A 27787-nucleotide genomic window follows, 5' to 3' on the forward strand; every position below is an offset into this window, starting at 1 on the left:
AATGGACCCTTGGTTCTTTGGGCAACTAATCTTTGACAAAGCAAGAAAAAACATCCAGTGGAAAAAAGACAGTCTCTTCAATAAATGGTGCTGGGAAAATTGGACAGCTACATGCAAAAGAATGAAACTTGACCACTCTTTCACACCATACACAAAGATAAACTCCAAATGGATGAGAGACCTTGATGTGAGACACGAATCCATCAAAATCCTAGAGGAGAACATAGGCTGTAACCTCTTTGACATCGGCCACAGCAACTTTTTTCATGACACATCTGCAAAGGCAAGAGTAACAAAAGAAAAAATGAACTTGTGGGACTTCATCAAGATCAAAAGCTTCTGCACAGCCAAGGAAACAGTCAAAAAAACTAAGAGGCAGCCCACAGAATGGGAGAAGATATTTGCAAATGACACTACAGATAAAAGACTGATATCCAAGATCTACAAAGAACTTCTCAAACTCAATACAAAAGAAACAAATAAATCAAAAAATGGGCAGAAGATATGAACAGACACTTTTTCAATGAAGACATACAAATGGCTAACAGACACTTGAAAAAGTGTTCAAAATCATTAGCCATCAGGGAAATTCAAACCAAAACCACTTTGAGATACCACCTTACACCAGTTTGAATGGCGAAAATTGACAAGGCAGGAAACAACAAATGTTGGAGAGGATGTGGAGAAAGGGGATCCCTTTTACACTGCTGGTGGGAATGCAAGTTGGTACAGCCACTTTGGAAAACAGTGTGGAGGTCCCTCAAAAAGTTAAAAATTGAGCTACTGTATGATCCAGCAATTGCACTACTGGGTATTTGCCCCAAAGATACAGACGTAGTGAAGAGAAGGGCCATATGCACCCCAATGTTCATAGCAGTGTTGTCCACAATAGCTAAATCGTGGAAGGAGCCAAGATGCCTTTCAACAGATGACTAGTTTAAGAAGATGTGGTCCATATATACAATGGAATATTACTCAGCCATCAGAAAGAACAATTACCAGACATTTGCAGCAACATGGGCAGGACTGGAGGATACTATGCTAAGTGAAATAAGTCAAGCAGAGAAAGACAATTATCACATGGTTTTACCCATTTATGGAACATAAGAAATAGGAAGATTGGTAGGAGAAGGAAGGGAAGGATGAAGGGGGGGTAAACAGAAGGGGGAATGAACCATTAGAGACTGTGGACTCTGGGAAACAAACTAAGGGCTTTGGGGGGGGGATTGGGATAGGCTGGTGATGGGTATTAAGGAGGGCACATATTGCATGGTGCACTGGGTGTTATATGCAAGTAATGAATCATGGAACATTGCATTAAGAACTGGGGATGTACTGTATGGTGACTAATATAACAAAATAAAAATTATTAGAAGTAAATAAATAAATTAAAAAAATAAAATTGAAATCCATTTAAAGGAAAGAGTTCACCATGATATGGAGTGGATTCAGAAGTATCTATAGCTAGTTGGAATCCAAAAGATTATAGCGTAGTAGAAATTGCATACATACAGAGTCAAACATTATTGCAAGGATTCTCTTGGTCCCTGTATGTCAATGTAAAAGCAACTGATAACATTTTTTTATGTCTTGCTATCCTGAAATACATATTGTGAACAGAGGGAAATATCTATATTACAAACAAGGCAAGTTTTTTCATATTCTCTTTGAACTTAAACACAAAGATATGATGGCATATATCAATAATACATACCAAGGCTTTATCCATAACAATTTGTATTTTCAGAACTCTTTTCAATAGTGCAACATCTGACTTTTCCTGTGAAACAGAGGACATGAGTGAAATAAAACATTTTTTAAATTCTTAAATTGTTTGTAATTGTCATGAACATTATGTACGTGTGTGTATATATACATATACATACACACACATATATACATACATACCCAAAGAAAGGTATACATAAAAAAAATACAGGTTCATCAAGATATAGATAATAAGAAAATAAGAGAATCAATGCCCACTGAATAAATAAGCAGATTCCAAATACAAATTTTAGGAACAAATCAGAAGATTTTACCTATATTCCTGATATAGAATCCTCAAAAAGTTACTGGAGGGAGAACCCACGTTTCCTTCCTCTCAAAACCTTCTTCTGGAATCATATAGGGTGTACTCTTTTATACCTGACTTTTTTCACTCAGCATTTACCCATGTTGTTGTGGTTATTAGTAATTCATTAGTTTTTATTGCTAAGTAGTGTGCCATTCTAGAAATACCAGATTTTGTTCCTACATTCACCTGTCAATGATGTGAAAGGTGGAATAAAATGGGGTCACTTACGTCAAGGGGTTTTAAAATGGAACTGGGAGGCCATTAAGTAAAGTAGGCCATTTAAAAATCCTCACTGGGTAGAACCAGGAACTTCAGAACTGGGCCCAACCTTAAATATTCCTAGGACTCTGCACAAACTTACCTGCAACTTGTATAGTAACAAATTTTTGTTTCGTGACAGCCTTAGGAATCAATTATGTTTAACTTAATTTACTTGTCTGCCAACAACAATCAAAATCTTTGTTAACAACATATGCAAGCATCCCCTTTTGTCTTTAAAAGAAAACCCTCACTTTTGTTCCCTAGGGGGACACAATTGGGTTGCTATGAAATCTGTGCTCAATGAATTGTAATTCTGAGACACCAATAAATGCTTTTGTTTTATTTCAGCTTTTTTCTGTCAACAACAATATTCTGGATTATTTGGACATCTTAGCTCTCATAAACAAAGCTGCTATGAATACCCATGTACAGAACTTTGTGCAGTTACATTCATTGTTCTTGAGAAATATTTAGAATCTCTGAGTCGTATGATAATTGTGGGTGTGTAAAGTAATACAAAAGTACCAGATGGCTTTCTAAAGGAGTTTGATTATTCTGCATTGTCACCAAGAATTAATGAGTGCCAACAGTCCTGCATTTTTGCCTATATTTGGTTTTTCTTTTCCATCATTTCCATTCTTGTTGGTCGGTGCTGATATCTTACTGAGATTTTAATTTGCATCTCCCTGATGATTAATGTGGAACAGGTTTTCACATGCTTATGGCTCATTGTTTTGGTTTCTCCTAAGTTCCCTACTAGAACTTTTATATTTAGATTTGACATTTAAGTCTACGCTCTAATTCAATTTTGTGAATTAAGGGTCAAGATTCATTTTATTCCCTACAGATGTCCAGTCTTCCAACAACATTTCTTGAAGAGATTATTCTTTGGCCTTTTAAAGTCCCTCGCACCTTTGTGGAAAATCAATCCGCCAATATCATGTGGGTCCCCTTCTGATCTATTCTGTTCCACCGATCTACATGTCTATACTTACACCAATAACACAGTATATATCTCTACAGCAGAGGTCAGCAAACAATGATCCAAGGTATGGCCACTTGTTTGTAAGAAATCTTTTACTGGAACAAAGCCACGCCTAGTTGTTTATGTATTGTTGATGCTGCTTTCATGCTACAAAGGTAGAGGTAGTGGTTGCAACAGATCATATACCTCACAAGCCTAAAATATATACTGTCTGGCCCTTTAAAGAAAAGTAATGTAAGTCCTCCATTTGTTCTCTTAAAAACTGACTATTCTAAGATCTTTACATTTCCTTATGAATTTGAGAACCAATATCTATGAAAATGTTTCCTGGAATTATGAAAATTGGGATTACACGGAACCTACAGATCAACTGGGGAAAATGAACATCTTAACCATGTCAATATCTCTGTTTCCTGTGACTTTGCAAGACACTCATAGTCCTGATAGCATTGGAAGAGTTTCTTTCTGATCTACACACAGAATTAGATCACTAAAAGCATAAGGTTATTTTTTTCCTTTAAAAAATGTATGCCAAAAAAAATAATAAAAAAATAAAATAAATAAAAAATGTATGCCATTTATTATTATTCTTTTTCCTATTGTACTATCCAGAAACTCTAGTAAAACCCTGACTGGAAATAGTGAAGGCAGACACTTTGACTTATTCCTAATTTAGGGTCTGTTTTAGTCGGTTCAGGCTATAACAAATATACCATAGACTAGGTGGCTTAAACAACAAACACATTTCTCACAGTTCTGGGCACAAAATCGAGGCATCAGCAGATGTGGTGTTTGGTGAGTGCAATCTTCCTAGTTTGCAAATGGCCATCTTCCTTTCTTATGCTCACAGGACAAAGCAGAGAAAGAGAGAGAGAGATCCCTATCTCTTTCTTTTTTTTTAAATAAAAGCATTAATCCCATCAGGAGGGCCCTATGCTCACAAATGACCTAATTTAACTCTATTTTTCAAAGGCTTCCTTATGCCATCCTACCGGGGGTTAGAGTTTTAACATACGAATTTGGGGAACACAGCATGTGGTCCATAACAGGGCCAAAACATTCAGTCACTTAGATTCATTATGTTAGCTATAGATACTTATAGATGTTCATTAGATAAAAGAAGTTTCCTAATCCTAGATTTTATCACAAATAGGTATCAAATTTTGCTAAATGAAATTTCTGGAATTACTGATCAGATCTTATGGCTTTCTACATTAACATGTTAAATTGTTTTATTTAATTCCTCTTTTCTTATACTGATTTAAGTAATAATGCCTCAAAGTCCCATAGTCAGAATTCTTGAAAAAGCAAGAATATTTTTATACCATAATGGCAACTGGACTGGGTTAAAAAAAAAAAGTTAGGATATTGTATACACCCCAAAGAAGCCATTCTCTACATCCCCTAGACATTCTTGACTATCTTATAAGCACTTCATTTTGGCAAAGGCTAAAGCCAGTCTGAATTTTTCCACCTTTGAGGTTGACTTTCTTTGATGCCAAGATTCCTATAGAATTATTCATTATTTCTGAAGTCCAGCATATTAACCACACTATCTTAGTGTTCCTAGTTTTTATCAGGGTTTCTTGAGAAAATTTTCAAATTCAGGACTCTTTTATTCAATAAAGATTTATTCTTTAATAACCTGGAATATTTGGGGTGCTATTTTACTCATGAATGGCAATTTCAATCATCTTGAATTTCTCTTATCAGTCTCTCACACTCCATTAGTTAGGATTCCCCAGAAAAATAGAACATTTATTATAATTTGTTACAACTAGATTTATTAAAAGGAATTGGCTCACATAATTATAGAGGCTGGCAAGCCCAAAAATCTACAGAATGGGCCAGTAGGCTGGAAACCTGGAGAGAGCTTATGCTACATTTCCAGTCTGAAGGTAGTTCGCTGGACAATTCTGTGGAAAGTTCCAACCTTTTGTCATATTTAGGACATCAACTCATTGGGTGAAGTCCATCCACATTATGGAGGACATTTCTGCTATATTCAAAGTCCACTGATTTAGATGTTAATCTTATTTAAAGACACCCTTGCAGAAATACCCATAAAACCTGACCAACTATCTGAGCGATATGCCCCAGCCAAACTGACAAAAAATTTCCCATCACACATTCTTAGGTTTTTCTCTGCCATCATTTTTATATAATTGCTTTCTACTCTTGAATCTATGATATCACATATTGGGGTTTACCACAGTGTCTATTCTGTTATTCATTAGTCTTTTCATCAATAGCTTTCATTTTTAAAATAGCTTTATTTTTCTCCTACATTTATTTCCTGAGGTCTTCCAAGGATCTTTTAAACAGATCATTAGACTGCTACAGAACATATCTCTGGGGTCAGATTACCTGGATTTGAGTTTTAATGCTACACCTTAACAGAGAATTTCCCAGGATATTTTATTTATTTATTTATTTATTTATTTATTTATTTATTTATTTAAAATTTTTTATCCATTCATTTGACAGAGGGAGAGAGAGGGAGCACAAATCAGGAGGAGCAGCAGGCAGAGGAAGAATGAGCAGCAGCCTCCCGCCAAGCAGGGAGCCCAATGTGGTGCTTGATCCCAGGACCTTGGGATCATGATCTGAGCCAAGGGCAGACACCTCACCGACTGAACGACCCAGGCGCCCCAGGATAATAATTTAAACTCCTTAAATCTCTTTCCTGATCTGGAAAGGGGACAACCATACTAACTTTTAGAATTGTTTGAAAAATTGGAAATATGGATATATGTAAACCTCTTAGAACAATATGTAGCTCCTGTGAGGCACTACATGAATATACAAGTTTTTTTATTCACTTTGGATTTTGTGTTTTTCTATCTTACATTTTATATTTATATTTCTTATAATCCATGTTTATTCATTTCCAAGTATTATTATTTTAGAATACACGTAGACTTTCAAGTCAAACCGTTCTTGAACAATGGGTGGGGATTAGTGACTTTTATTAGACTTTTGTTTTATTATAAGAAATGGTCAATTATCTAAAAATAAGTCTGTTCCCTTCTCCAAGAGAAAAGATGTCAGTGAGACACCTATCTAGGCTCAGCTGTATTGAGGTGGGGATGCACACACACTTTTCCCCTTACTCTGACTAAATTCAAATAATCTAGTAGGGGACTCTTGCAGTCCCCGAGTCAGAGCTAGGAAGGGAGTCAACCAGGAGAGTTTCATCCACTTTGGTATTTTCATGAGCAAGACATAAACCTGTTAAGCCACTGACAGCTGGAATTTTTGCTTCAATATCTGGTGGAAGTTGACCTAATAGTGATTGTCATGAAAAATACAGATTGAGGACAGCTGTTTGCACAGTTCTTCCATCTTTTCATTTGGTTGAAAGTTCACGATATTTGGCAGCTATTGTTTGTGAATTTGGTTGTGACTGCATCTGGCTACTATCTTCAATCAGGATGTGAGTAGAGTCTGTTTTTTTCTGTTTGTTGTTTGTTTTATTTGGGAGCAAGAACATTTCACATTAGGTGGAAAAGAAATTTTAAAAATTAATAAAAAAAATCTCAGTTATGTAGCTCTGGCTTCGTACAGACTTACAGACTGGAATTACTTTGCCTCACTTTACGTAATTGTGGTATTGCCTTTCAACTTCCACTATTGCTGCTGGGAAATTTCATGCTATTCTGCATCTTGACCATATATAAGAAACCAGATTTTTAAAATATCAGTTCAGAAACTCACCTTAAATAATTCTGAGAATTTTTCTTGGATTATTTTGTGATTCATTCAATTCAATTCCCTGTTTATTCATACTGGGATCTCCTATTGTATTACCCAAATTCTTATTTTAACTTAACTTTCTTATCTCTCAAATTTCCCTATCATTTGTCATTGTACTTTACTTTTTGTGCGATTTCTGGAATTTCTTTTTTTTTCTTTTTTATTATCATACTTTTAAATGTCTAAGAACTACTACTTATCTGCTGAGTGTTATTTTTTAAATAGCACTCCATTCTTAAACTTGTGGATGAAATATTTTCTCTTACTCCTTGGAGGATATTGCCATTTTGTTTTCTTCGCCCTCTGTATTTTTTGGTACCTCACACTTTAAAAATTGGATTTTTTCATGTCTCTATCTTCCATATTAAATTGTTTCATCCTATGTCTAGTGCGCCTTCATATTAACAATCAAACATTTAACAACTTATTCCAACATCTCTATGGCCACATATGTTTATGGACTATTGTCTTCAGAGAAAGCAATGTGTCTGGGTTGTAAGTAGGGAAAACACTGTCAACATGAATAGTTTTTATTCTTTTGGCTGGTTTAATTCCTTCCTGAAGAGGGGTCTTTCAATACACTTCCTAGAATGTGTAAGTCTGGTTCCCAGTATCCAACGTGCCAAGTGTAAATTAAACACACTAGTTTCAGTATGGTATTCCTCTTCTATTGGGAAATACAATAGAACATCTGTGACTGGCGTCCCCATTTCATAGACTCCCCAAGGAAAAACAGGCTTCAATGATCTGTCAGTCTACAACAGAAACAATTCGTTAGGACAGAAAAATAAGATTGCTAAATACACAACTTATTTCAACCAATTATCTTAAGTCCACCTTTAAAATCACTTCCTATTGCAATTCAAGAAACATCTGAATAGTACTGCAGTATATGTCAAGTTTCCCAGAGCCTATTCCAATTACTGTTTCAGGATTTCTTTTCCTTTAGTGCCTGGGGTTCTTGGCTGCACCACTTCAAAGAATGAAGAGGTAGACCAGATGAAGAGTGATGGGCAGCAAAGCAAAGTTTATTGAGCAACAGTACAATGCTCCCAAAGAGGGAGGGGACCCGAGAGGGTTGCCATTTTGGTGTTCAAATCGAGGGTTTTTTATAAGCTCTTTTGCAGAACTATTTTAGGTAACCAGAGTGTGGGTCCCCTGCAGATTGACTGCTAAGGCATGCCAATCAGGGTTTCGATCATGCCCCTATCTACGTATCAGGTTAATGTTTATGTGCTGATGAACTTTGGGGGCTGACATCTGAAGACTCACGTCTTAACTGCCTCAGCTCATGACAGTGACAAATGTTTTATGGTCAGGAGCGCCTGGGTGGCACAGCGGTTAAGCGTCTGCCTTCAGCTCAGGGCGTGATCCCTGCGTTATGGGATCGAGCCCCACATCAGGCTCCTCTGCTATGAGCCTGCTTCTTCCTCTCCCACTCCCCCTGCTTGTGTTCCCTCTCTCGCTGGCTGTCTCTATCTCTGTCGAATAAATAAATTAAGAAAATCTTTTTAAAAAATGTTTTATGGTCAATTGTTGCATCTCAGGATGTTTTGCCAAAGTCATTTTTACAGAAGTGCAAAATGGGATGCTATTGCAGTCTTATCTAAGGTATAAAATAGGATGTTAGTCCAGTTTTGTCTTGGCTGTCCTGGATCCCTGTTTTCTTGTTGGGGACCCTGGCCCTGACTACTTAATTGTCCAACTAACTCCTACCATTACCAGGTCAGGATTCTGCTTTTTAGGGGCTAAATCAGCTATCTGATATTTAATGTCCGTTGTTGTTTCTGCTCTCCTGTTCTGTTCGTGTTTGTGTGTTTATGCCATTTTAAAAATCCCTTTTCATTTAGTGAGTTTTTAAAAAGGGACAAGAGTGATAAATGCATGTGTTTAATATGCTTTTAGTAGATAAGCCCTTTACAATATTTTGTTTGGTTTCTGTTCTATTTTTCAACTCTGAATTATAATGAAGGTGTTCACCTTGTTTATAAGTTTGTGTTTACTTTCATGAATGTAAGAATATGCCTAAAATATGTCTTTACATTATTTTTTCTGTTCTTTTAAAAAATCTGATATATTGAAGATACTCATTCTCTTTATTCATGCTCGTAAAAGCCCTAGTCATGTGAAACATGCTTAACTAAACTTAGAGAGCTAAGCCTATCAAATTCAGGATGAAAAGCAATTTTCAAATTATTTCATAAAATAAAATTCACAAACATATATCAATACTGACTTATCCCCATTCCTGCAATGATATCCCTGGTTTTTTCTTTGGTTCTGAAACTTTTGTTTCTATTTTACTTCATTACTTCATTTTGTTTTGTACCCAACCTTCCATAATGACTTCCAATTCCTTTGATCCACTACATTAGAAAATATGGTAAGCAAATAATAACAGCTATTTTTACTGGTCACTTTATTTGCTTACATACTATGTTAAGTAATTTCCATTTATAAACGTATTTAATCTTTGAAATAACTGTATGAGTTAGGTATTATTTTTATTATTTTTTTAGAAGTAAAAAAATTTTCACACAGAAAAGTTATGTTACTCGCCGAAGTTTTAGCCACAAGTACTTGTGTAACATTAGTAGAATGTTAATTGAAAAACAGTGCAAATACGTATATATGCATCAACATACTTGCAATTAGGAAAATGAGAGAATTTTGATTTCTTAATTGTGTGTGTATATCTATTACATTTTCTTACATCATATGACTAAACATAAAATTATATTTAAAATAAATATCTTGGAACAGAAGATTTTAATATAATTTTAATATAATATCACTTAAATTTGTTTTCCAAAAATAACAATTCCAATGTGAATAAACTGATCAAAGATAGCATAAGTGAAGACAACATAGAAGTGGTTACTTACTTCCGATTTCACAAGAATCCTGTAGGACCGATCTACCAGTTGGGGCATAGGATAATTTTCTTGTACAGGGGAAAAATCAATTTTATTATTCTTTATTTTATAAAGCATATGCTCATATGCAGCTGCAGATTCCAATGGCTCAATGCCATAACTGACGTTCTGCAACAGCAATAATCCCCTAGGTATTTAAACACATAAAAAAGAAATAAACAGATAATTAACATAGGCTACCCATTGAGAAATGTAAATCAATCTTAAATTAAAAAAAATTATAAAAATTTAACAGTAGTCTTTGTGGCCTAATATCTAAGAACCATCTCTTCTCCCTTGGGTAAACTTTCAAACACAATTTTACAGCTTCTTCTCTCTATTATTACATTTACAAGTCATTGTGGTGCTAGTGTGGCTAAGACATGGAACACTCTTCATACCAATGGAAGCTTTTCCTGCATAAGTTTTGTGACTGCCAGCCTGGGATAGAGACAAAGAGAATAGGAAGAATGATAAGATGAGGAGGAGGAAAGGAAAGTATATGAGAAGAAACACAATCTATTTTCTTTGTCTTCACTCTATCTTTCAAGATGTTTCTAAAACATAATGGGTCACATAAGATTTCCAATCACGTACATCTCTGGAATATGCCATTACCTGAGTCCAGTACAGGTGCTAAGTGTCACAACTGATTTTGGAACCTCTGCGGCATATCCTTGATAAAAGCATTGGCGCTAAACAGGAGTATACAAAGATACATTCATGAATGATCTGGGTTTTTTTACTTTTTTATTTAAATTCCAGTTAGTTCAGCACACAGTGAAATATTAGCTTCAGGTGCACAACACAGTCATTCAACACTTCCATACAACACCCAGTACTCATCACATCAAGTGCATGAATGATTTGTAAATAAAGTTTTTGGTTTATCCTTACTTCCTAGATATCAGTAAACATTTAGACTTAGCCATTACCATAATATTGTCTACAAGATATCTCATTATCTCCAATCTCTTCCTCTTAAATATTTTTGCCTAAGAATAGTTATGACTCCTATCCTTCCCCAAACAATTCTTGCTTTAATTCTAAATATTTGACAAACAAGTTTCTTATCTGCATCTTTTCTCTCTCAGCCACATTTCTTTAATGTATATTTATAACTACTAACTTCATGTAATTCACGCCATTCATTTGACTTCAAATGTGAACTTTTCACTTGTTTTTTTTTTAAGTTACCCAAAAGTATATTAACTGGAATGTCTTTTTTTTCTTTTTAATATCTCACTAAGTAAGTCATCCTTAGTTCCAGCTCTCCTCCCCATGGACTTTCACAGTATTAATCTTCCCAGGCTCTCCCCTAATAATCTTTTTCAGTGAATAGTCCCTTCTCTTCCCTTCAAAGTCTAGTGATATCTGCAGTCAGTCCTGTTCCTTTGCTAATGCTGTGTTATGAAAACTTTAGTATCATCACATTTGTTCATATAGATTTGTTTCTATGTTATTATTATATGTTATTAGCTGTGATACATATTATTTCCATCAGTTCCAGATATGAACTTTCCTCACTGAAGGGGGACTAGCAAAAATAGAGTGAGAGACACACTGACATCCGGTGGCTGGAGTACAGCCAGAAGAAATGCTGTCCATCCCATTGATCCTTCATCATCAGACCCCACCAAGCAGTACAAGGTGGCCCAGGTAAGTACCTCTTACCACCACAGGCTGCAATAGCAGAAGTCCAGCAGAGCCAGAAGAACAAACCTCAACAGAATAACATTGAAAGCTATAAGAAAGCTAAATGGTCATTGGAACAACACACCACACTAAATCTAAACTTAAACTGGGTGACTGCTTCAAAAACAGATTTAAACGTCAAGGATACAAGTGAAAATCACCCACTATACCAAGAACTAAAAAAGAAATCACAACAAAAATGAGAAAAGACAACCAACTGATGCCAGTATTGAGATAAGCCACATGTTGGAACTATCAAGGATTTTAAAGTAGCCATGGAAAATTGCTTCAATGAACAATTACAAATTACCTTGACACAAATGACAGAATAGAAATAAAAGCCAGAACTAAAAAAGACATACACATAAAATAAACGTCTGGATGGGCTCAAAAGTAGACTGGAGGTGACAAGGCATGGAATCAGTTAACTTGAGGACAGATCAGTAGAATTTACTCAGTATGTAAGACAGAGAAAAATGAGCTAAGAAAGTGCATAGAGCCTCAATAACCTGTGGAACAATACCAGATCTAAAATACATATCAGAATCCAAGAACGAAAACAGAAAGAATGTGGAGTTGAAAAGCACTCAAAGAAACAAAGGCTGAGGGGTGCCTGGGTGCCTCATCAGCTAAGCATCTGCCTTCTGCTCAGGTAATGATCTCGGGGTCCTGGGATCAGGCTCAGCAGGCGGGGCATCTGCTTCTCCCTCTCCCACTGCCACTCCCCCACCCTCACCCCACCCCCAGCTCATGCGCGCTGTCCCTCTCTCTCAAATAAATAAACAAAATCTTAAAAAAGGAAAAAGAAATAAAGGCTGATTTTCTGGTCAGGAAGAGTGGAGTAAGAAGCCCCGGGCCTTCCATCATGGAACAAATACACCAATTCAGCAACAATTCATGGACAAATTCCCTTTACGATTGATCAGAGATTAGTTGAAAGGCACACCCTAGGAGAAAGCAAAATCAAACTCACCAAAGCCAATATGAAGATTTGGTATACCTTTCACCAGGGTCACACGCAGAGCACTGCCATATGATCCCAAAGAGACTCTCTGGCTCCCAGCTTGACCAGAGAAGGAAAGCGGTTTGTTCACAGGTCAAGTGCCCCAATTGTTCTGAGGGGGCAACCCAGAGAACTAGTATCCATATCGCCAGTCTTAGGAGTCCTGATAAGCTCAGCACAGTCTTAACCACCCAGGCAAAATAGAGGTAGTGACTCGGGCTAGTACAAAACATTGATTTGTAACCCCCGCAACTCAGCACAGAGAGTGAATGAAAAAGCCTAGCTTTCTGCTTCTCACTGGAAAAGGAAAAAATTGATCCACACATGTAGTGCCTCCACTTCACCAAAAATGCCCATGGAATTAGCATCTGTCCCATGAATCCTGGAGCACTGATAGATCTGGCAGAATCTAGTTGCCTGCAAGAGACCAAGGCATCAGCTTGAGACAGTACATACTATTGATCCTCCCTCCTGTCTAACACAGAGAGAGCAGGACAAAAACACAGGTGCCTCCTCCTCCCTAAAGAGATAAAAAGTTAGTAGAGGCCCCCACAATCAATGGCAAGGCTGATCTGGGGAATCTACTTCTGCACAAGGCCAGTTGGTGAAGACTGGGAGAATTGACTGCTTTGACTATGAGCCAACAACAAAACAATGAATCAAGTAAAATGAAGAATCAGGAAAAGATGTTTTAAACAAAGGAACAAGATAAATCTCCAGAAATTGAACCTATTGAACTTAAATGATTTACTGTACAGAGAATTAAAAATAACTCTGATATTCAAACTTGCAACTATAAGATGGTAAGTAATGGGGATGTAATGCACAGCACAGTGACTACAGTTAATAATACTGCATTGCATATTTAAAGTTGCTAAGGGACTATAAAATTCAGTAACTGTATGGTGAGAGATGTTAACTAGACTAACGGTGGTGATCATTTCACAGTATATACAAATATTGAATTGTGTTGAACATCTGAAATGAATATAATGTTAATGTCAATTATACCTCAGTAAAAAAAGAACTCTCATAAAGATACTCACTGAGGTCAAGAAAACAATGCACAAACTAAGTGAGAATTTAAAAAAGAGATAGAAAAATTCACTGGAAAATTTCAACAGCAGATGAGAATAAGCATAAGAAAAAATAACTGAACTCAAAGACAAGTCTGAGGAGCAAAAATAAGAGACTGAAAAAGTGAAAAAAAAGGTTAAAAGACTTGGAACACTACCAGAAGGACACTATCTACATTATGGAAGTCTCAGAAGGAAAAGAGGGAGAAAGAAAAGAATAATTATATGACATAATAGAGGTGTTAGCTAACACTAATGTGGTAATCATATTGTAACATATGAATGCATCAAATCAACACACTGCACACCTTAACGTTATACATTATTATAGTTGCATATACTCAATTAAAAAACAGAAAGCTTGTTCAAATAAATAATGGCTAAAACATCCCAAACCTATAGAAAGAAATGGATATCTATTTCCAAGAAGCTCAAAACACCAAATAAAATGGTGCTAAAGAAATCCACACTCAGATATAACATAATCAAATTGTTCAAAGTCAAATGTAAATAAAGAATTTTGACAGCATCAGGAGAAAGTCATTTCTCATATATGATGGAACAGCCTTATGAGTTTCCATGGATTTTTCAGCGGAGACCTGGCAAGCCAGAAGGAAGTGAGATGATATATTCAAAGTGCTGACTGAGGGGGAAAAAGTCAACCAAAAATATAATGTCCTGCAAAACTAAATAAATGAAGAGACTGGTTTCTAGTTATACATGTGAGGAACTTATATGTATATGGAAGTTACCACTCCATGCTAACTATAGTTAAAAAGATTAACAGACTGAAAAATCAACATTTCTTACATCTGGGAGAGAGGTGAGGACACAGAGCAAACCATAGACCCCAAGAGTGGGGAGGTAGACAGGGGAACACAGGGAGCTACAGCTTACTGAAGCAGAAGTAGTAAAAAGTGCTGCTGGAATAGTGCTCAGGTATTTAATCCTCACAGTAATTGATGAAATGCTAGACAATCAGTGTGGACAACTCTGAGAAGTAAAAATTCCAGAGAACTCTAATGAGGTCCCCACAGTGTAGTGACATTTACATCCAGAAGCTTGACCAACATGCCTTAGTAAATATCAGAGAAAAATCCCTTATGCTTTCAATAAGGGGATGAGAAAAGGGACCATTTTGAAATACATCAGAGCATTCTGTTCTTAGCAAGGCCTGATTTCAGTGGAACCATTTAACTAAAGATGAATTTGCTGGGAAATTATCAAAGCCTAACTGACATGGGGAAGGGAAATACCCAACTCCAGCCCACTCAGGCCATTCTGTCCCACCCAAAGGGGAAGGGGAAAAAAACTGAGAAAGACTTCTGTTGTGAACAGTCCAGAGGCACAGGCCAAGCAAAAAACTGAGGCTTAATCACATGAATGCAGAACACTTCCTCTCTCCCCATACCTCAACACACTACATTATAGCAGTTCCCTTTACCTGGTGCATCATTTCCAGCTATCCAAAAAAATGCCAAAAGCAAAAACTCAATTTGAAAAAACAGAGCAAGCATCAGAATGAGACATGGCAGGAATGTTGGAATTATCAGATTGAGAATTTAAAACAACCATTAATTATGGTTATGCTAAGGGCGCTACTGGATAAATTAGCCACCATGCAAGAATGGATGAGCAATGTAATCATAGAGATAGATATCCGGAGAAAGAATCCAAAATAAATACTAGAGTTAAAAAAAAAAAACTGTAACAGAAATGCAGAGTGCCTTTGACGGTCTGGTAGATGGAAGTGGCTGAGAAAAGAATCTCTGAACTTGAGGATATATCAACAGAAACTTCAAAATCTAAAAAGCAAGAAAACAAAGACAATAAAACGGAAGAATATATTCACAGACTATGGGACAACTTCAAACGTTGTAACATACACATGATGGGAATATCAGAAAGAGAAGAAAGAAAAAGGGAAAGGAATATAAGAAATATCTGAAGCAATAATAACTGACAACTTCCCCAAATTAATGTCAGACACCAAATCACAGATCCAGAAAGCTCAGAGAACACGGAACAGAATATGTTTAAAACACACACACACACACACACACACCTTGGCATATCATTTTCAAATTATAGAAAAGCAGAGATAAAAAAAAAATCCTAAGAAAAGTCAGAGGGAAAAAAAGCCTCACCTACAGAGGAACAACAGTAAGAATCACATATTTTCTTTTCATAAATCATGCATACACGTAGGGACTGGAGTGAAATATTTAAAGCATGGGGGGGACCCCACAAACCTAGAATTCTATACCCTGCAAAATTATCCTTCAAAAAGGAAGAAGTAAAGATTTTATGAGACAAAAATTGAGGGAATTTATTGCTAGTAGATATGTTTACAAGAAAAACAGAAAAAAATTCTATATAGAAAAGGAAAATGATATAGGTCAGAATCCTGAATTTTCATAAAGGCAGACTACTGAAGAAGGAATATGACAATAAAATAAAAACTTTTATTTTTCTTATATTTTATATCTTATATAAATATATATCTTATATATCTTTTCTTATATCTTTTGTTTTTCTTCACCTACAGACTACCTCATCCAAAAATAGCAGAATACACATTCTTCTCAAGTCCATATGAAACATTCACCAAGACAGACATTCTGACCCATAAAAAATACCTTAAAATACTTCAAAGAATAGAAATCATACAATGTCTGCTCTCAGACCACAGTGGAATTAAACTATAAATCAATAAGAAGAAGATAGCTTGAAAATCCCAAACACATGAGATTAAAGACATTCTTATAAAGGACACATAGATCAAAAAGAAATCTCAAAAGAAGTTTTAAAATTTTTGTAACTAAATGGAAATAAAGCACGGCTTTTCAAATTGTGTGAGATGCGGCAAAAATAGTGCTTAGGAGGAGGTTTATAGTGCATTCAATGCATATATTAAAAAAGAAGAAACACCTAAAATCAACAATCTAAGTTTCCACCTTACATAACTAAAAAAAAAAAAAAAAGAGCAAATTAAATACAAAGTGAACTGAAGAAATCATAAGAATTAGAGTAGGTCACCCATCCAAGTACTAACCAGGACTGACCCTGCTTAGCTTCCGAGATCAGATGAGATTGGGCACGTTCAGGGTGGTATCAAAAAATGGTCAGAAGTTATGAACAGACACTTTTCCAATGAAGACATACAAATGGCTAACAGACACATGAAAAAATGTTCAAAATCATTAGCCATCAGAGGAATTCAAATCAAAACCACACTGAGATACCACCTTATGCCAGTTAGAATGGCAAAAATTGACAAGGCAGGAAACAACAAATGTTGGAGTAGACGTGGAAAAAGGGGATCCCTCTTACATTGTTGGTGGGAATGCAAGTTGGTACAGCCACTGGAAAACAGTGTGGACGTCCCATAAAAAGTTAAAAATAGAGCTACCCTATGATCCAGCAATTGGACTACTGGGTATTTACCCAAAGATACAGATGTAATGAAGAGAAGGGCTATATGCACCCCAATGTTCATAGCAGCATTGTCCACAATAGCTAAATTGTGGAAGGAGCCAAGATGCTCTTCAACAGATGACTGGATTAAGAAAATGTGGTCCATATATACAATGGACCATCAAAAAGAACGATTTCACAACATTTGCAGAAACATGGACGGGACTGTAGGTGATAATGTTAAGTGAAATAAGTCAAGCAGAGAAAGACAATTATCATATGGCTTTACTCATTTTTGGAACATAAGAAGTAGGAAGATCGGTAGGAGAAGAAAGGGGGTAAACAGAAGGGGGAATGAACCATGAGAGACTATGGACTCTGGGAAACAAACTGAGGGCTTCAGAGGGGAGGGTGGTGGGGGAATGGGATAGGCCGGTGATGGGTATTAAGGAGGGCACGTATTGCATGGTGCTCTGGGTGTTATACGCAAGTAATGAATCATGGAACTTTACATCAAAAACTGGGGATGTACTGTATGGTGACTACCATAACACAATAAAAAATTATTATAAAAAAATAATTAGAGTAGAAACCTTTGACACTGGAAATAGGAAATCAAAAGAGAAAATGAATGAAACCAAAAGCTGACTCTTTGAAAATATCCATAAAATCAACATGCCTTTAGCCAGACAAACTAAGTAAAAATGAAAGAACAATAATTACTAATATCAGAGTTAAAAGGTGGCATAAGTACAGATCCCATAAATATTAAAAAGACAATAAAAGAATATGATGAACAACTCCACACCCACAAATTTGAAAATGTAGATGAAATGGACCAATTCTTTTAAGGACACAATTTGTCAACCCTCACACAAGATGAAATATACAATCTGGGGGTGCCTGGGTGGGTCAGTCAGTTACGCATCTGCCTTCAGCTCAGGTCGTGATCCCAGGGTCCTGGGATCAAGTCCCACATCAGGCTTTCTGCTCAGCGAGGAGTCTGCTTCTCCCTCTCTCTTTCTCTCAAATAAATAAATAAATAAATAAATAAATAAATAAATAAATAAAATCTTTTTAAAAAAAGGGAAACATGCAATCTGAATGGGTCTATATTAGAGAAATCAAATAAAAAATTAACAATCTTCCAAAACAGACAACAGAAGGACAAGATGGGTTCACTGTTGAATTCTTCCAAACATTTAAGGAAGAAATTATACCAATTCTTCACACGCTCTTTCAGAGTATAGAAGCAGTCTATAATTCTAACTCATTCTAACACATTATCTGGGAACAGTATTACCCTAATACTAAAACCAACAAAATATTAAAAGAAAACTTCAGACCAATATCTCTCATGAATATATATGCACAAATCCTCAACAAAATTACCACATCAAATCCAAAAATGAATAAAAAGAATTATAAACCACAACCAACTTGGATTTATCTCAAGTATGCAAAGCTGGTTCAACATTTCAAAAATGAAGTAATATAAGCAGTCACAGCAACAGGTTAAAAAAGAAAAATCAGTAAAATCCGTAATGTTTTAGGAAGCAAAATCAACATGCAAAAATCAGTTGTGATTTTATACAATAACTATCAGAGAAATTAACCCCTTATCAAATAAGTGATTTGACATATTTTCTTCTGTTACATAGATTGCCTTTTCATTGCATTGATTGCTTCCTTTGCTGTGCAGAATCTTTTTAGTTTGATGCAGTTCCATTTTTAAATTTTTGCTTTTGGTGTCAAATCCTCAAATCCAAAAAATGATTTCCAAGACCAACATCAAGGAGGGTTTTCCTATGTTTCTTGTAGTTTTATAGTTTCACATCTTATATTTAAGTCTTTACTCCGTTTCAAGTTAATTTTTGCAAGTGGTGTTATTTTGCATGTGGATATTTAGTTTTTCCAGCACCATTTATTAAAGAGACTATCTTTCCCCATTATGTATTTCTGGCACCCTTGTGAAAGATTAGATGATGTTATATGTGTAAGTATATATCTAGGCTCTTGATTCTGTTCTCTTGGTCTATCTGCTGGTTTTTAAGCTGATATACTTTTCTGATTACTATAAATTTGTCTTAGAGTTTGAAATCAGGAATTGTGATACCTCAGCTTTCTCCAGATTGCTTTGGTTATTTGGGGTCTTTTGTGACTCCATAAGAATTTAAGATTATTTTTTTCTGGTTCTGTGAGAAATGTCAGTGAATTAGGGGTTGCACTGGATTTGTAGATTGCTTTAGGTAGCATGGACACTTAATAATATTAATTTTTCCAGTCTCTGAATGCAAGATATCTTACCATTGAGTCTTCATCAATTTCTTTCATCATTGTATTATAGCTTTTAATGTATAGGTCCTTCACCTCCTTTGTTAAATTTATTCCTATTTTATTCTTTTGGCTGCTATTGTAAATGGGATTGCTTTCTTAATTTCTCTGATGGTTACTGTATAGAATCACAACCAATTTTTACATGTTGATTTTGTTTCCTAAAACATTACGGATTTTACTGAGTTTTCTTTTTTTGGAAAATGATATGGAGATCCCTCAAAAAATTTAAAATAAAACTGAAATATGATTCAGCAATCCTACTTCTGGATATACATCCAAAAAAAGGAAATCAGTTTCTCAAAGAGATATCTGCACTCATATATTCATTGCAGAATTATTCACAATACCCAATATATGGAAACAACTTAAGTGTCCAAGGATGGATGAATGGGTATAGAAAATGTGATACACACACACACACACACACACACACACACACACACACACACACATATGAATATTATTCATCCATGAGAGAGAAGGAAATCCTGCCATTTGCAACAACATGGATGGACCTAGAGGACATTATACGAAGTGAAATTAGCCAGAGAAATACAAATGCTATATGAGCTCACTTAGGTGTAAAATCTAAAGACAAAAAGTTGAACTCATCAAAACAGAGTAGAATGGTGGTTACCAGGTGGTGGGTTTTGGGAGAAATAGAGAAATGTTAGTCAAGGGTATAAGCCTTCAGTTATAACATGAATAAGCTCTGGGGATCTAATGCACAGCATGGTAACTACAGTTAATAATACTGCGTTATATACTTGAAATTTCCTGCAAGTAAACCTTAAGTGTTCTCAACACACGCACATACACACACACACACGCACATACACACACACGCACACACACACACACACACACACACACACACAAAACTACTTGAGGTGTGATGGATGTGTTGATTAACCTGATCGTGGTAACCATTTTATAAGGTATATGTACATGAATCAATCACATTTGTACACTTTAGATACACACATTTTTATTTGCAAATTATACCTCAAAAAGCTAAAAAGTTATATCCACACAAAAACCTGCAAACATGGCTTATAGAAGCTTTATTCATAGTTGTAAGAAAACTCAGAAGCAATATAGATGTTCTTCAAGGTGAGTGGATTAATAAACTGTGCTATGTGCAGACAATGGATTATTTTTCAGTGCTGATAATAATGAATTATCAAGCCACAATAACACATGGAGGAATCTTAAATGCATATTACTATGTGAAAGAAGCCAATCTTAAAAGGCTTTTATGGTATGATTCCAACTATGTGACATTCTGGAAAGGGCAGAACTTTGGAGGCAGTAAAAAGATGAGTAGTTCTCAGGATGAAGGGAGGACAAAAGGTTGAACAGGTGGAGCATACAGGATGTTTAGGACAGTGAAACTATTCTGTATGATGCTATGATGGTGACACATGTCATTATATGTTTGTGCAGTCCCATGAAATGTACAAAACCAAGAGGAAACCATAATGTAAATTATGGACTTTGGGTAATTATGACATGCTCATGCAGCTACCTCAATTGTAATAAATCTATTACTGTGGTTGGGGATGTCACTAACAGCAGAGGCTGTGAACATGTGGGTCCCGGGGATATTTAAAAATCTCTGTACCTTCCTGTTAATTTTGCTGCCAACCCAAAACTGCTCATTAAAAAAATTAGGCTTTTTAAGAAATGAAGAGATGAAGACTTTCCCAGACAAAACCGAGGCTATCTCACGACTGTATCTGCATTACAGGAAATATGAATGGGAGTTCTTCAAATTGAAACAAAAGGGTGCTAAGCAGCAACATGAGCATGTAAGAATGAAAATCACTAGGTAAAGGTAATATATAGAAAATGCTGAATACTAAATTAATATAATGAGAGTGTGTAAATCACTCTTAATTTTAGTGTGAAAGTTAAAAGACAAAATATTAAAAATAACTATAACTAAAAATATGTTAAAAGATACACAATATGAAATGATGTAAATTGTGCCATCAATAACACAAAACGAATGTGAGGGGGAGTAAGAAAATTGCAGATTTTTGTATGTGGTTGAAATTCTTATCAGCTTAAAATACACTATTATAGCTATACATTTCATGTAAGCCACATGGTAACGAAAATGAAAATACCAATACAAGTTACACAAAAGAAAAAGACCAAAATATCAAAATATTTTTTTAAAAAATCAAAGAAACACAATAGAAGAGAGTAAGAGAAGAAAAGACAGAAAAAATAACTACAAAAAACCCACAAAACAATTAACAAGAGACAATAGTAAAAAACTCCCTATCAATAATAACTGTGTAAATGGATTAAACTACACAAACAAAACACATAATAAGAGTGTTGAATGGGAAAAAAAGGCAATATCCAACACTACACTGTCTGAAAGAAACTTGTTTCAGATTTAAGGGCATAGATAGGCTGAAAGTGAAGGCATAAAAAAAGACATCCCAAGCAAATGACAACGAAAAGGGAGCAGAGGGAGCTATACTTGTATCAGACAGAATAGACATTATGTCAAAACCGTCACAAGAATCAAATAAGGACATTTTATAATGATCAAAGTGTCAATTCGCCAATAAGAAGTCACTTCCCACCACTTAGGATGACTATAATCATACCAACAAATAACAACAAGTGTTAGTGAGGATGTGGAGAAAGTGGAAATGTTCACACTGTTAGTGGAAATACAACATGGTGCAGTTTTTAATGAAAGCAGTATAGAGATTCCTCTAAAAACTAAAAATAGAACTACCATATGATCTTGAAATGTCACTTCTGGGTATTTGCCAAAAGGATGGGAATGAGGACCGCAAGGAGATACTGGATCTCTTATGTTCACTGCAGCATTACCCATAAGAACCAAGATGTGGGAATAACCCAACCAGGCATCAGCAGATGAGTGGATAAAGAAAATGCGGAGCACATTCAATGGAATACTATTCAGTCTCAAAAAGAAGCAAATTCTGCAATATGTGATAACATGGATGAACCCTGAGCACATCATGCTAAGTGATTCCAGGCAGAGAAGTCAGTCACAGAAACACAAATACTGCACGATTCCATTTATATGAGACATCTAGAATAGATTCATACCATCAGAGAGTGGAACGGTGGTTGCCACGAGCCGGGGAGAGGGAGAAATGGGGAGTACTAACTAATGGGCACAACATTTCAGTCAAGCAAGGTGAATAAGCTCTAAGATCTTCTGTAAAAATCATACTATAATTAACAAAAAAGTATATGTAAAATTTCTTGATTGTAAAATTCACATTTAAGTATTTTTACCACAAGAAAATAAAATATAAATTAAAAATAAGAAAAAAGAAATAAGGTTGAAAACTTCACAACACTGATGGATGGCATATAAACATTTAGATTCCAGAAGCTAAGCAAACTGTAAAGAGAATGGACCCAAAGTAACTCACAATAAATGGGTTATCATAATTAAAATGAAAGCAATAAAAATACTTTTAAAGTAACCAGAAGGCATTGTCACATAAGCTATAGGAGAACACCAAGTTGAATGACAGCAGATCTCGCATGTGTAGTCATGAAGGCTAAGAGGAAACATCACAGCAGTTTTCAACTGCTGAAAGAAAAGTACAAGCAAACATGAACTCTATATCTCACAAATTCACCCTTTAAGAATGGAGGGGAAAAAGAGACTTTCTCAAAAAAGGAAAACTAGATTTTATCACTAGCACACATACCCCTAAAAATGTCAAAAAGAAACTCCAAAAAACAAGGTAGTAACATCACATGAAGGCCTGGAGCATCCTAAGGAACTGGGAAAAACAGAATGGATTGAAATAGTGGTAAATATAACAGGCAATCTTTTCCCCCATGAGTTTGTTAAAACACATTTGGTGGCTGAAACAAAAATCATACATCATCCGATGCTCAATATATGTAAAGGAATTTTTAATCAATTGTATTTTAAAAGTGCAGAGGATAAAGAAGCCCAAACAGAAGTACGGTTTCAATATTCTACTAAAATAGTAAAAATTCCACATAATAGTAAGCTATATTGTAAGTTATTTATGATATATTTTAATACCTACAGCAAACACTAAGAAAACTATAGTAAGGAAAATATTTTAAAACACCATAAATAAATCACAATGGAATCCTAAGAAAATGTCCAAATACCCAGAAGAAGGCAAGAAGAGGTGAACAAAGGAATGAGAAACGTAGAAAAAAAGAAACAAGCCAGTAGGGTTATGGTAAACAAAAACCCTAATATTTCAATAATTACTTTAAATGTCACTAGTCTAAAAATACCAAATAAAATACTGTGCGTCAGGGTAAATGGGAGAAAAAGAAATACACTATGGCTCAGCTAAATATTCTTTTAAGGAACTCATTTCAAATATAACATAGGTAGACTGGAATTCAAAGAATGGACAAATATATATCATGTGAGTATTCATAAAAATAAAACAAAGTGGCTTTATTAATATCAAAGTGGACTTAGTAAAAAAATCTACTTCGGACAAAGAGTCATTACCTAATCATAACAGCATCAATCCATCCAGAACACACGGCAATCCTAAATGTACTAGGCATCAAAGAACAGAGCTTCAAAATACGTGAAGCAAACACTGATACAACTGAAAAAGACAAAACAAAAAACAAAACAAAACAAAACAAAAAACCCAATAATAACTGATGAATTCAATATGTAGCATACAGTTATTGATAGTATTAGACAGAAAATCAGTAAAAACACAGAAGTGAACATCAGTCAATATGATCTACATGACGTTTATGGAAGACTCCAGCCCAACAGCAGAGTACACACACTTTTCAACTCTTCAAGAGCACTCATCAACACATACAGTATACTGGATCTTACCCAAACCTTCACCAATTTAAAAGAATTGAAATCATACAGGATATATTTTCTAACCATAATGAAATCAAACTAGAAATCAGCAGACAACAGGAAAAATCTCCACACATTTGGAAATTGAACGACACACTTTTTAAAACTCCACAGGTCAAACAAGAAGCCTCAAAGGAAATTGTGTTAAAATGAAAAGATTACATTCTGTTGTAGGCTGCACATTGAACAGTGCTGAGCAGGAAATTTTAGTACTAAAATGCTTACAACAAAAAAGAGGAAAGGTCACAAATTGATAATACATTTTTCCCTCAACAAACTAGAAAAAAGAAACTCAAAGAAAGGTATAAGGGAGACAATAATAAACATAAGCGCTAAATGCCATGACATTGAAAATAAGGCAACAGTACGGAAAAAAAACAAGAAAAAGCTGACTCTTCGATAAATTCAGTAAATTGAAAAATCTCCAGCCAGACTGACAAAGAGGAGAGAAGACAGCAATCATTGATGTCAGAAACAAAATACTCCTGCAGTCTTTGGGGACAAATCACTGTGACAAAATTACACCCCTAAATTCCACACCTGAGATGGAATGGACCAATTCTTTAAAAACCACAAACCACCAAAACAATACATATGACACAATAAGCAAGATACTCCAAAACTATTAAATAACTTGAGTCAGTAAATAAAATCTCCCCCCGCCCCCGCACAAACACACAAATCCACAGGCCTAGTGAAGACACTAAAGAATTTTACCAAACAGCTTAAAAATTAGCATGTTCTTTATACATCTTCCAGAAAATAAAATAAGAATTAACACTTCCAAATTTATTTTATGAGACCAGTATTACTCTACTACAAAAATTAGACAAAGTCAGTACAAAAAAAGAAAACCACAGACCAGTATTTCTCATGAACTTTGACCAAAAAATCCTCAAGAAATTACTAGCAAATCAAACCCAGTCATGGATAAAAAGTATTACCCACCAGGACCAAGTTGTAGCTTTTCTAGATATGCACTACTGTTTTAATGTCTGAAAATCAATCAGTGCAATCCATCATATCAATAGGCTAAAAAAGAAAACTCATATGATCATATCAACTGATACAGAAAAGTCATCTGATACAATTAAACACATACCCCTTGATGGGGGGGGGGGCAGAAATCTTAGCAATCTAGAAATAGAGAATTTCCTCAAATTTGTAAGGAATATATGGGGAAAAAAAAAACCAAACCTACAGCTCACATTGTCTTCAATGTGGAAAGAATGAATATTTTATCCCTAAGATGGGGAACAAGGTAAATCACTATTGTAATTCAGCACAGTACTGGAAGCTGTAACAAGCACAGTAAGGCAAAGCAGAGAGATAAAAAGCATACAGACTGAAAAGGAAGAAAGAAAAATGTCTGTATTTATAAAAGACACATCTATGTAAAAAATCTCAAGGAATCTATCAAAAAATAAAAAACATAGAGTATGTGACTTCAGCAAGGTTGTAGGATACCAGATTAACACAAATCCATTGCATTTCTAGATAACAATATATGGAAATTGAAATTAAAATACAATACCATCTACAGTTGACCCAAAGAAAATGAAATGCTTCGGTATAAACCTAAAAAAAAACTATGTACAGGATATGCATGCTAAAATTACAAACTATTTTTGAAAGACACGAGGAAAAACAAAAATTCAAATAAACGGAGAGTCTCACTGCATTCACAGATTAGAAGACTCAACATAGCGAAAAGTTCAATTCTCCCCCAAATTGAGCTACAGGGCCAACACAATGTCTATCACAATCCCAGCAAGTTTGTCTGTATCCATGAAGTAATTTAGTCTGAAATTTATATGAAAAAGCAAAATACCTATGATGGTCTAAAAATCTTGAGAAAGAATAAAGTAGGAGGAATCACTGTGGTCTATATAAATGCTTAATTTACATGTTAACTAAAGAAGACAGCATGGTAGTGGCAGAAGAATAGACACATAGAAAAACTGAACAGAATAAAGAACCCAGAAATATACCCATAAAAATATGCCCCACTGACTTTTTGACAAAGATGCAAGAGCAAGTCAGTGCAGGACAGCCTTTTCTATCAGTGACGCTGAAACATATGAATGCAAATCCTCAGCCAGAAGAATAAACCTTGATCCAAATCTCCCACCTTACACACAATTATCTCAAAGTGGACATACAATTAAATGTAAATAAAGCTGTAAAACTTTTAGGGGAAAAAAACATAGAATCTTCAGGAGCTAGGGATAAATGGAGTTCTTAAGTTTTATACCGAAACCTCCATTCATAAAAGGAAAAGTTGATAAATTAACTCTCATCAAAATTAAAAATTTCTATTCAATGAAAGGCCTTATGAACAAGATGAAAAGACAAATTACAGACTGGGAATATAAATATGGGCAAAACACATTATCTGGCAAAGGACTTGTATTTAGAATACATAAACTGCTTAAAAATCGACAATAAAAAACCAACCAATCCAATTAGAAAGGATGGATAAAGGACATTAATAGACATTTCATTTCATGAAAATATACTCAACATCACTGGATATTAGGGAAATGCAAATTAAAAATTACATGAGCTATCACTATACATCTATCAAAATGACAGAAATTTAAAAAGATTTTAAATACTGATCAAATGGTGGCAAACAGGCAGACACTCTATCATTCCTCTATTGCCAGTGGAAGTGTAAAATGGTACAGACACTGGAAAATAGCTAATAATTTCTTTTAAAAAATAAACATATACTTACCGTAGGACCTGGCAATCATATTCCTGGGCATGTATCCCAGAGAAATAAAAAATGTGTCCACACAACAAATTGCACATGAATGTTCATAGAAATATTACCTTAAGTAGTTAAAGATTGGAAAAGGGAAAGTGTGAGAACATGTGGACCTGATGTTTCTTTGTGGGAATGTGATTGTTTCGAAATTTAATTTCTTTTTTTTAAATGGATATTTTTTATTTAAATTCAATTAACCAATGTATAGTACATCATTAGCTTTTGATAGAATGTTCAAGCATTCATTAGTTGCATATAACATCCAGTGCTCACCATATCACGGGCCCTCCATAATGCCCCTCACCCAATTACCCCATCCCCTTACCCATCTCCCTTTCCACAAACTTCTGTTTCCCGGAGTCAAGAGTGTCATATAGTTTGTCTCCCTCTCTGATTTCTTCCCCTTCAGTTTTACCTACCTTCCACTATTGTCCTCTGCACTATTCCTTATGTTCCACTTATGATAGAAACCATATGATCATTGTAATTTCCACCACTTCCTCTGTCCTATGACATCTCAATTAAAATGACCCTGTATTTAGGGGCCTCTTATTCTTAGCTCCTTAACCCACTTTCTTTCTCTCTCAGACCCTGCTAA

General features: G+C 35.2%; 1 protein-coding gene across 1 annotated transcript in view; it reads right to left on the reverse strand.

Annotated features, from left to right (window-relative positions):
• LOC125283696 (A disintegrin and metallopeptidase domain 3-like) overlaps positions 1–27787 on the reverse strand; it is an 86695-nt gene that overhangs the window by 44503 nt on the left and 14405 nt on the right. The window contains exons 5-7 of the mRNA XM_057303369.1: positions 10613–10689; positions 9965–10142; positions 1715–1780 (exon numbers count right to left, since the gene is read on the reverse strand). Of these exons, the coding sequence (XP_057159352.1) occupies positions 1715–1780; positions 9965–10142; positions 10613–10689 (321 nt within the window). The remainder of the gene's footprint in view (positions 1–1714; positions 1781–9964; positions 10143–10612; positions 10690–27787) is intronic.

The sequence above is a fragment of the Ursus arctos genome, unplaced genomic scaffold, assembly GCF_023065955.2.
Source record: "Ursus arctos isolate Adak ecotype North America unplaced genomic scaffold, UrsArc2.0 scaffold_27, whole genome shotgun sequence".
NCBI lineage: Eukaryota > Metazoa > Chordata > Mammalia > Carnivora > Ursidae > Ursus > Ursus arctos.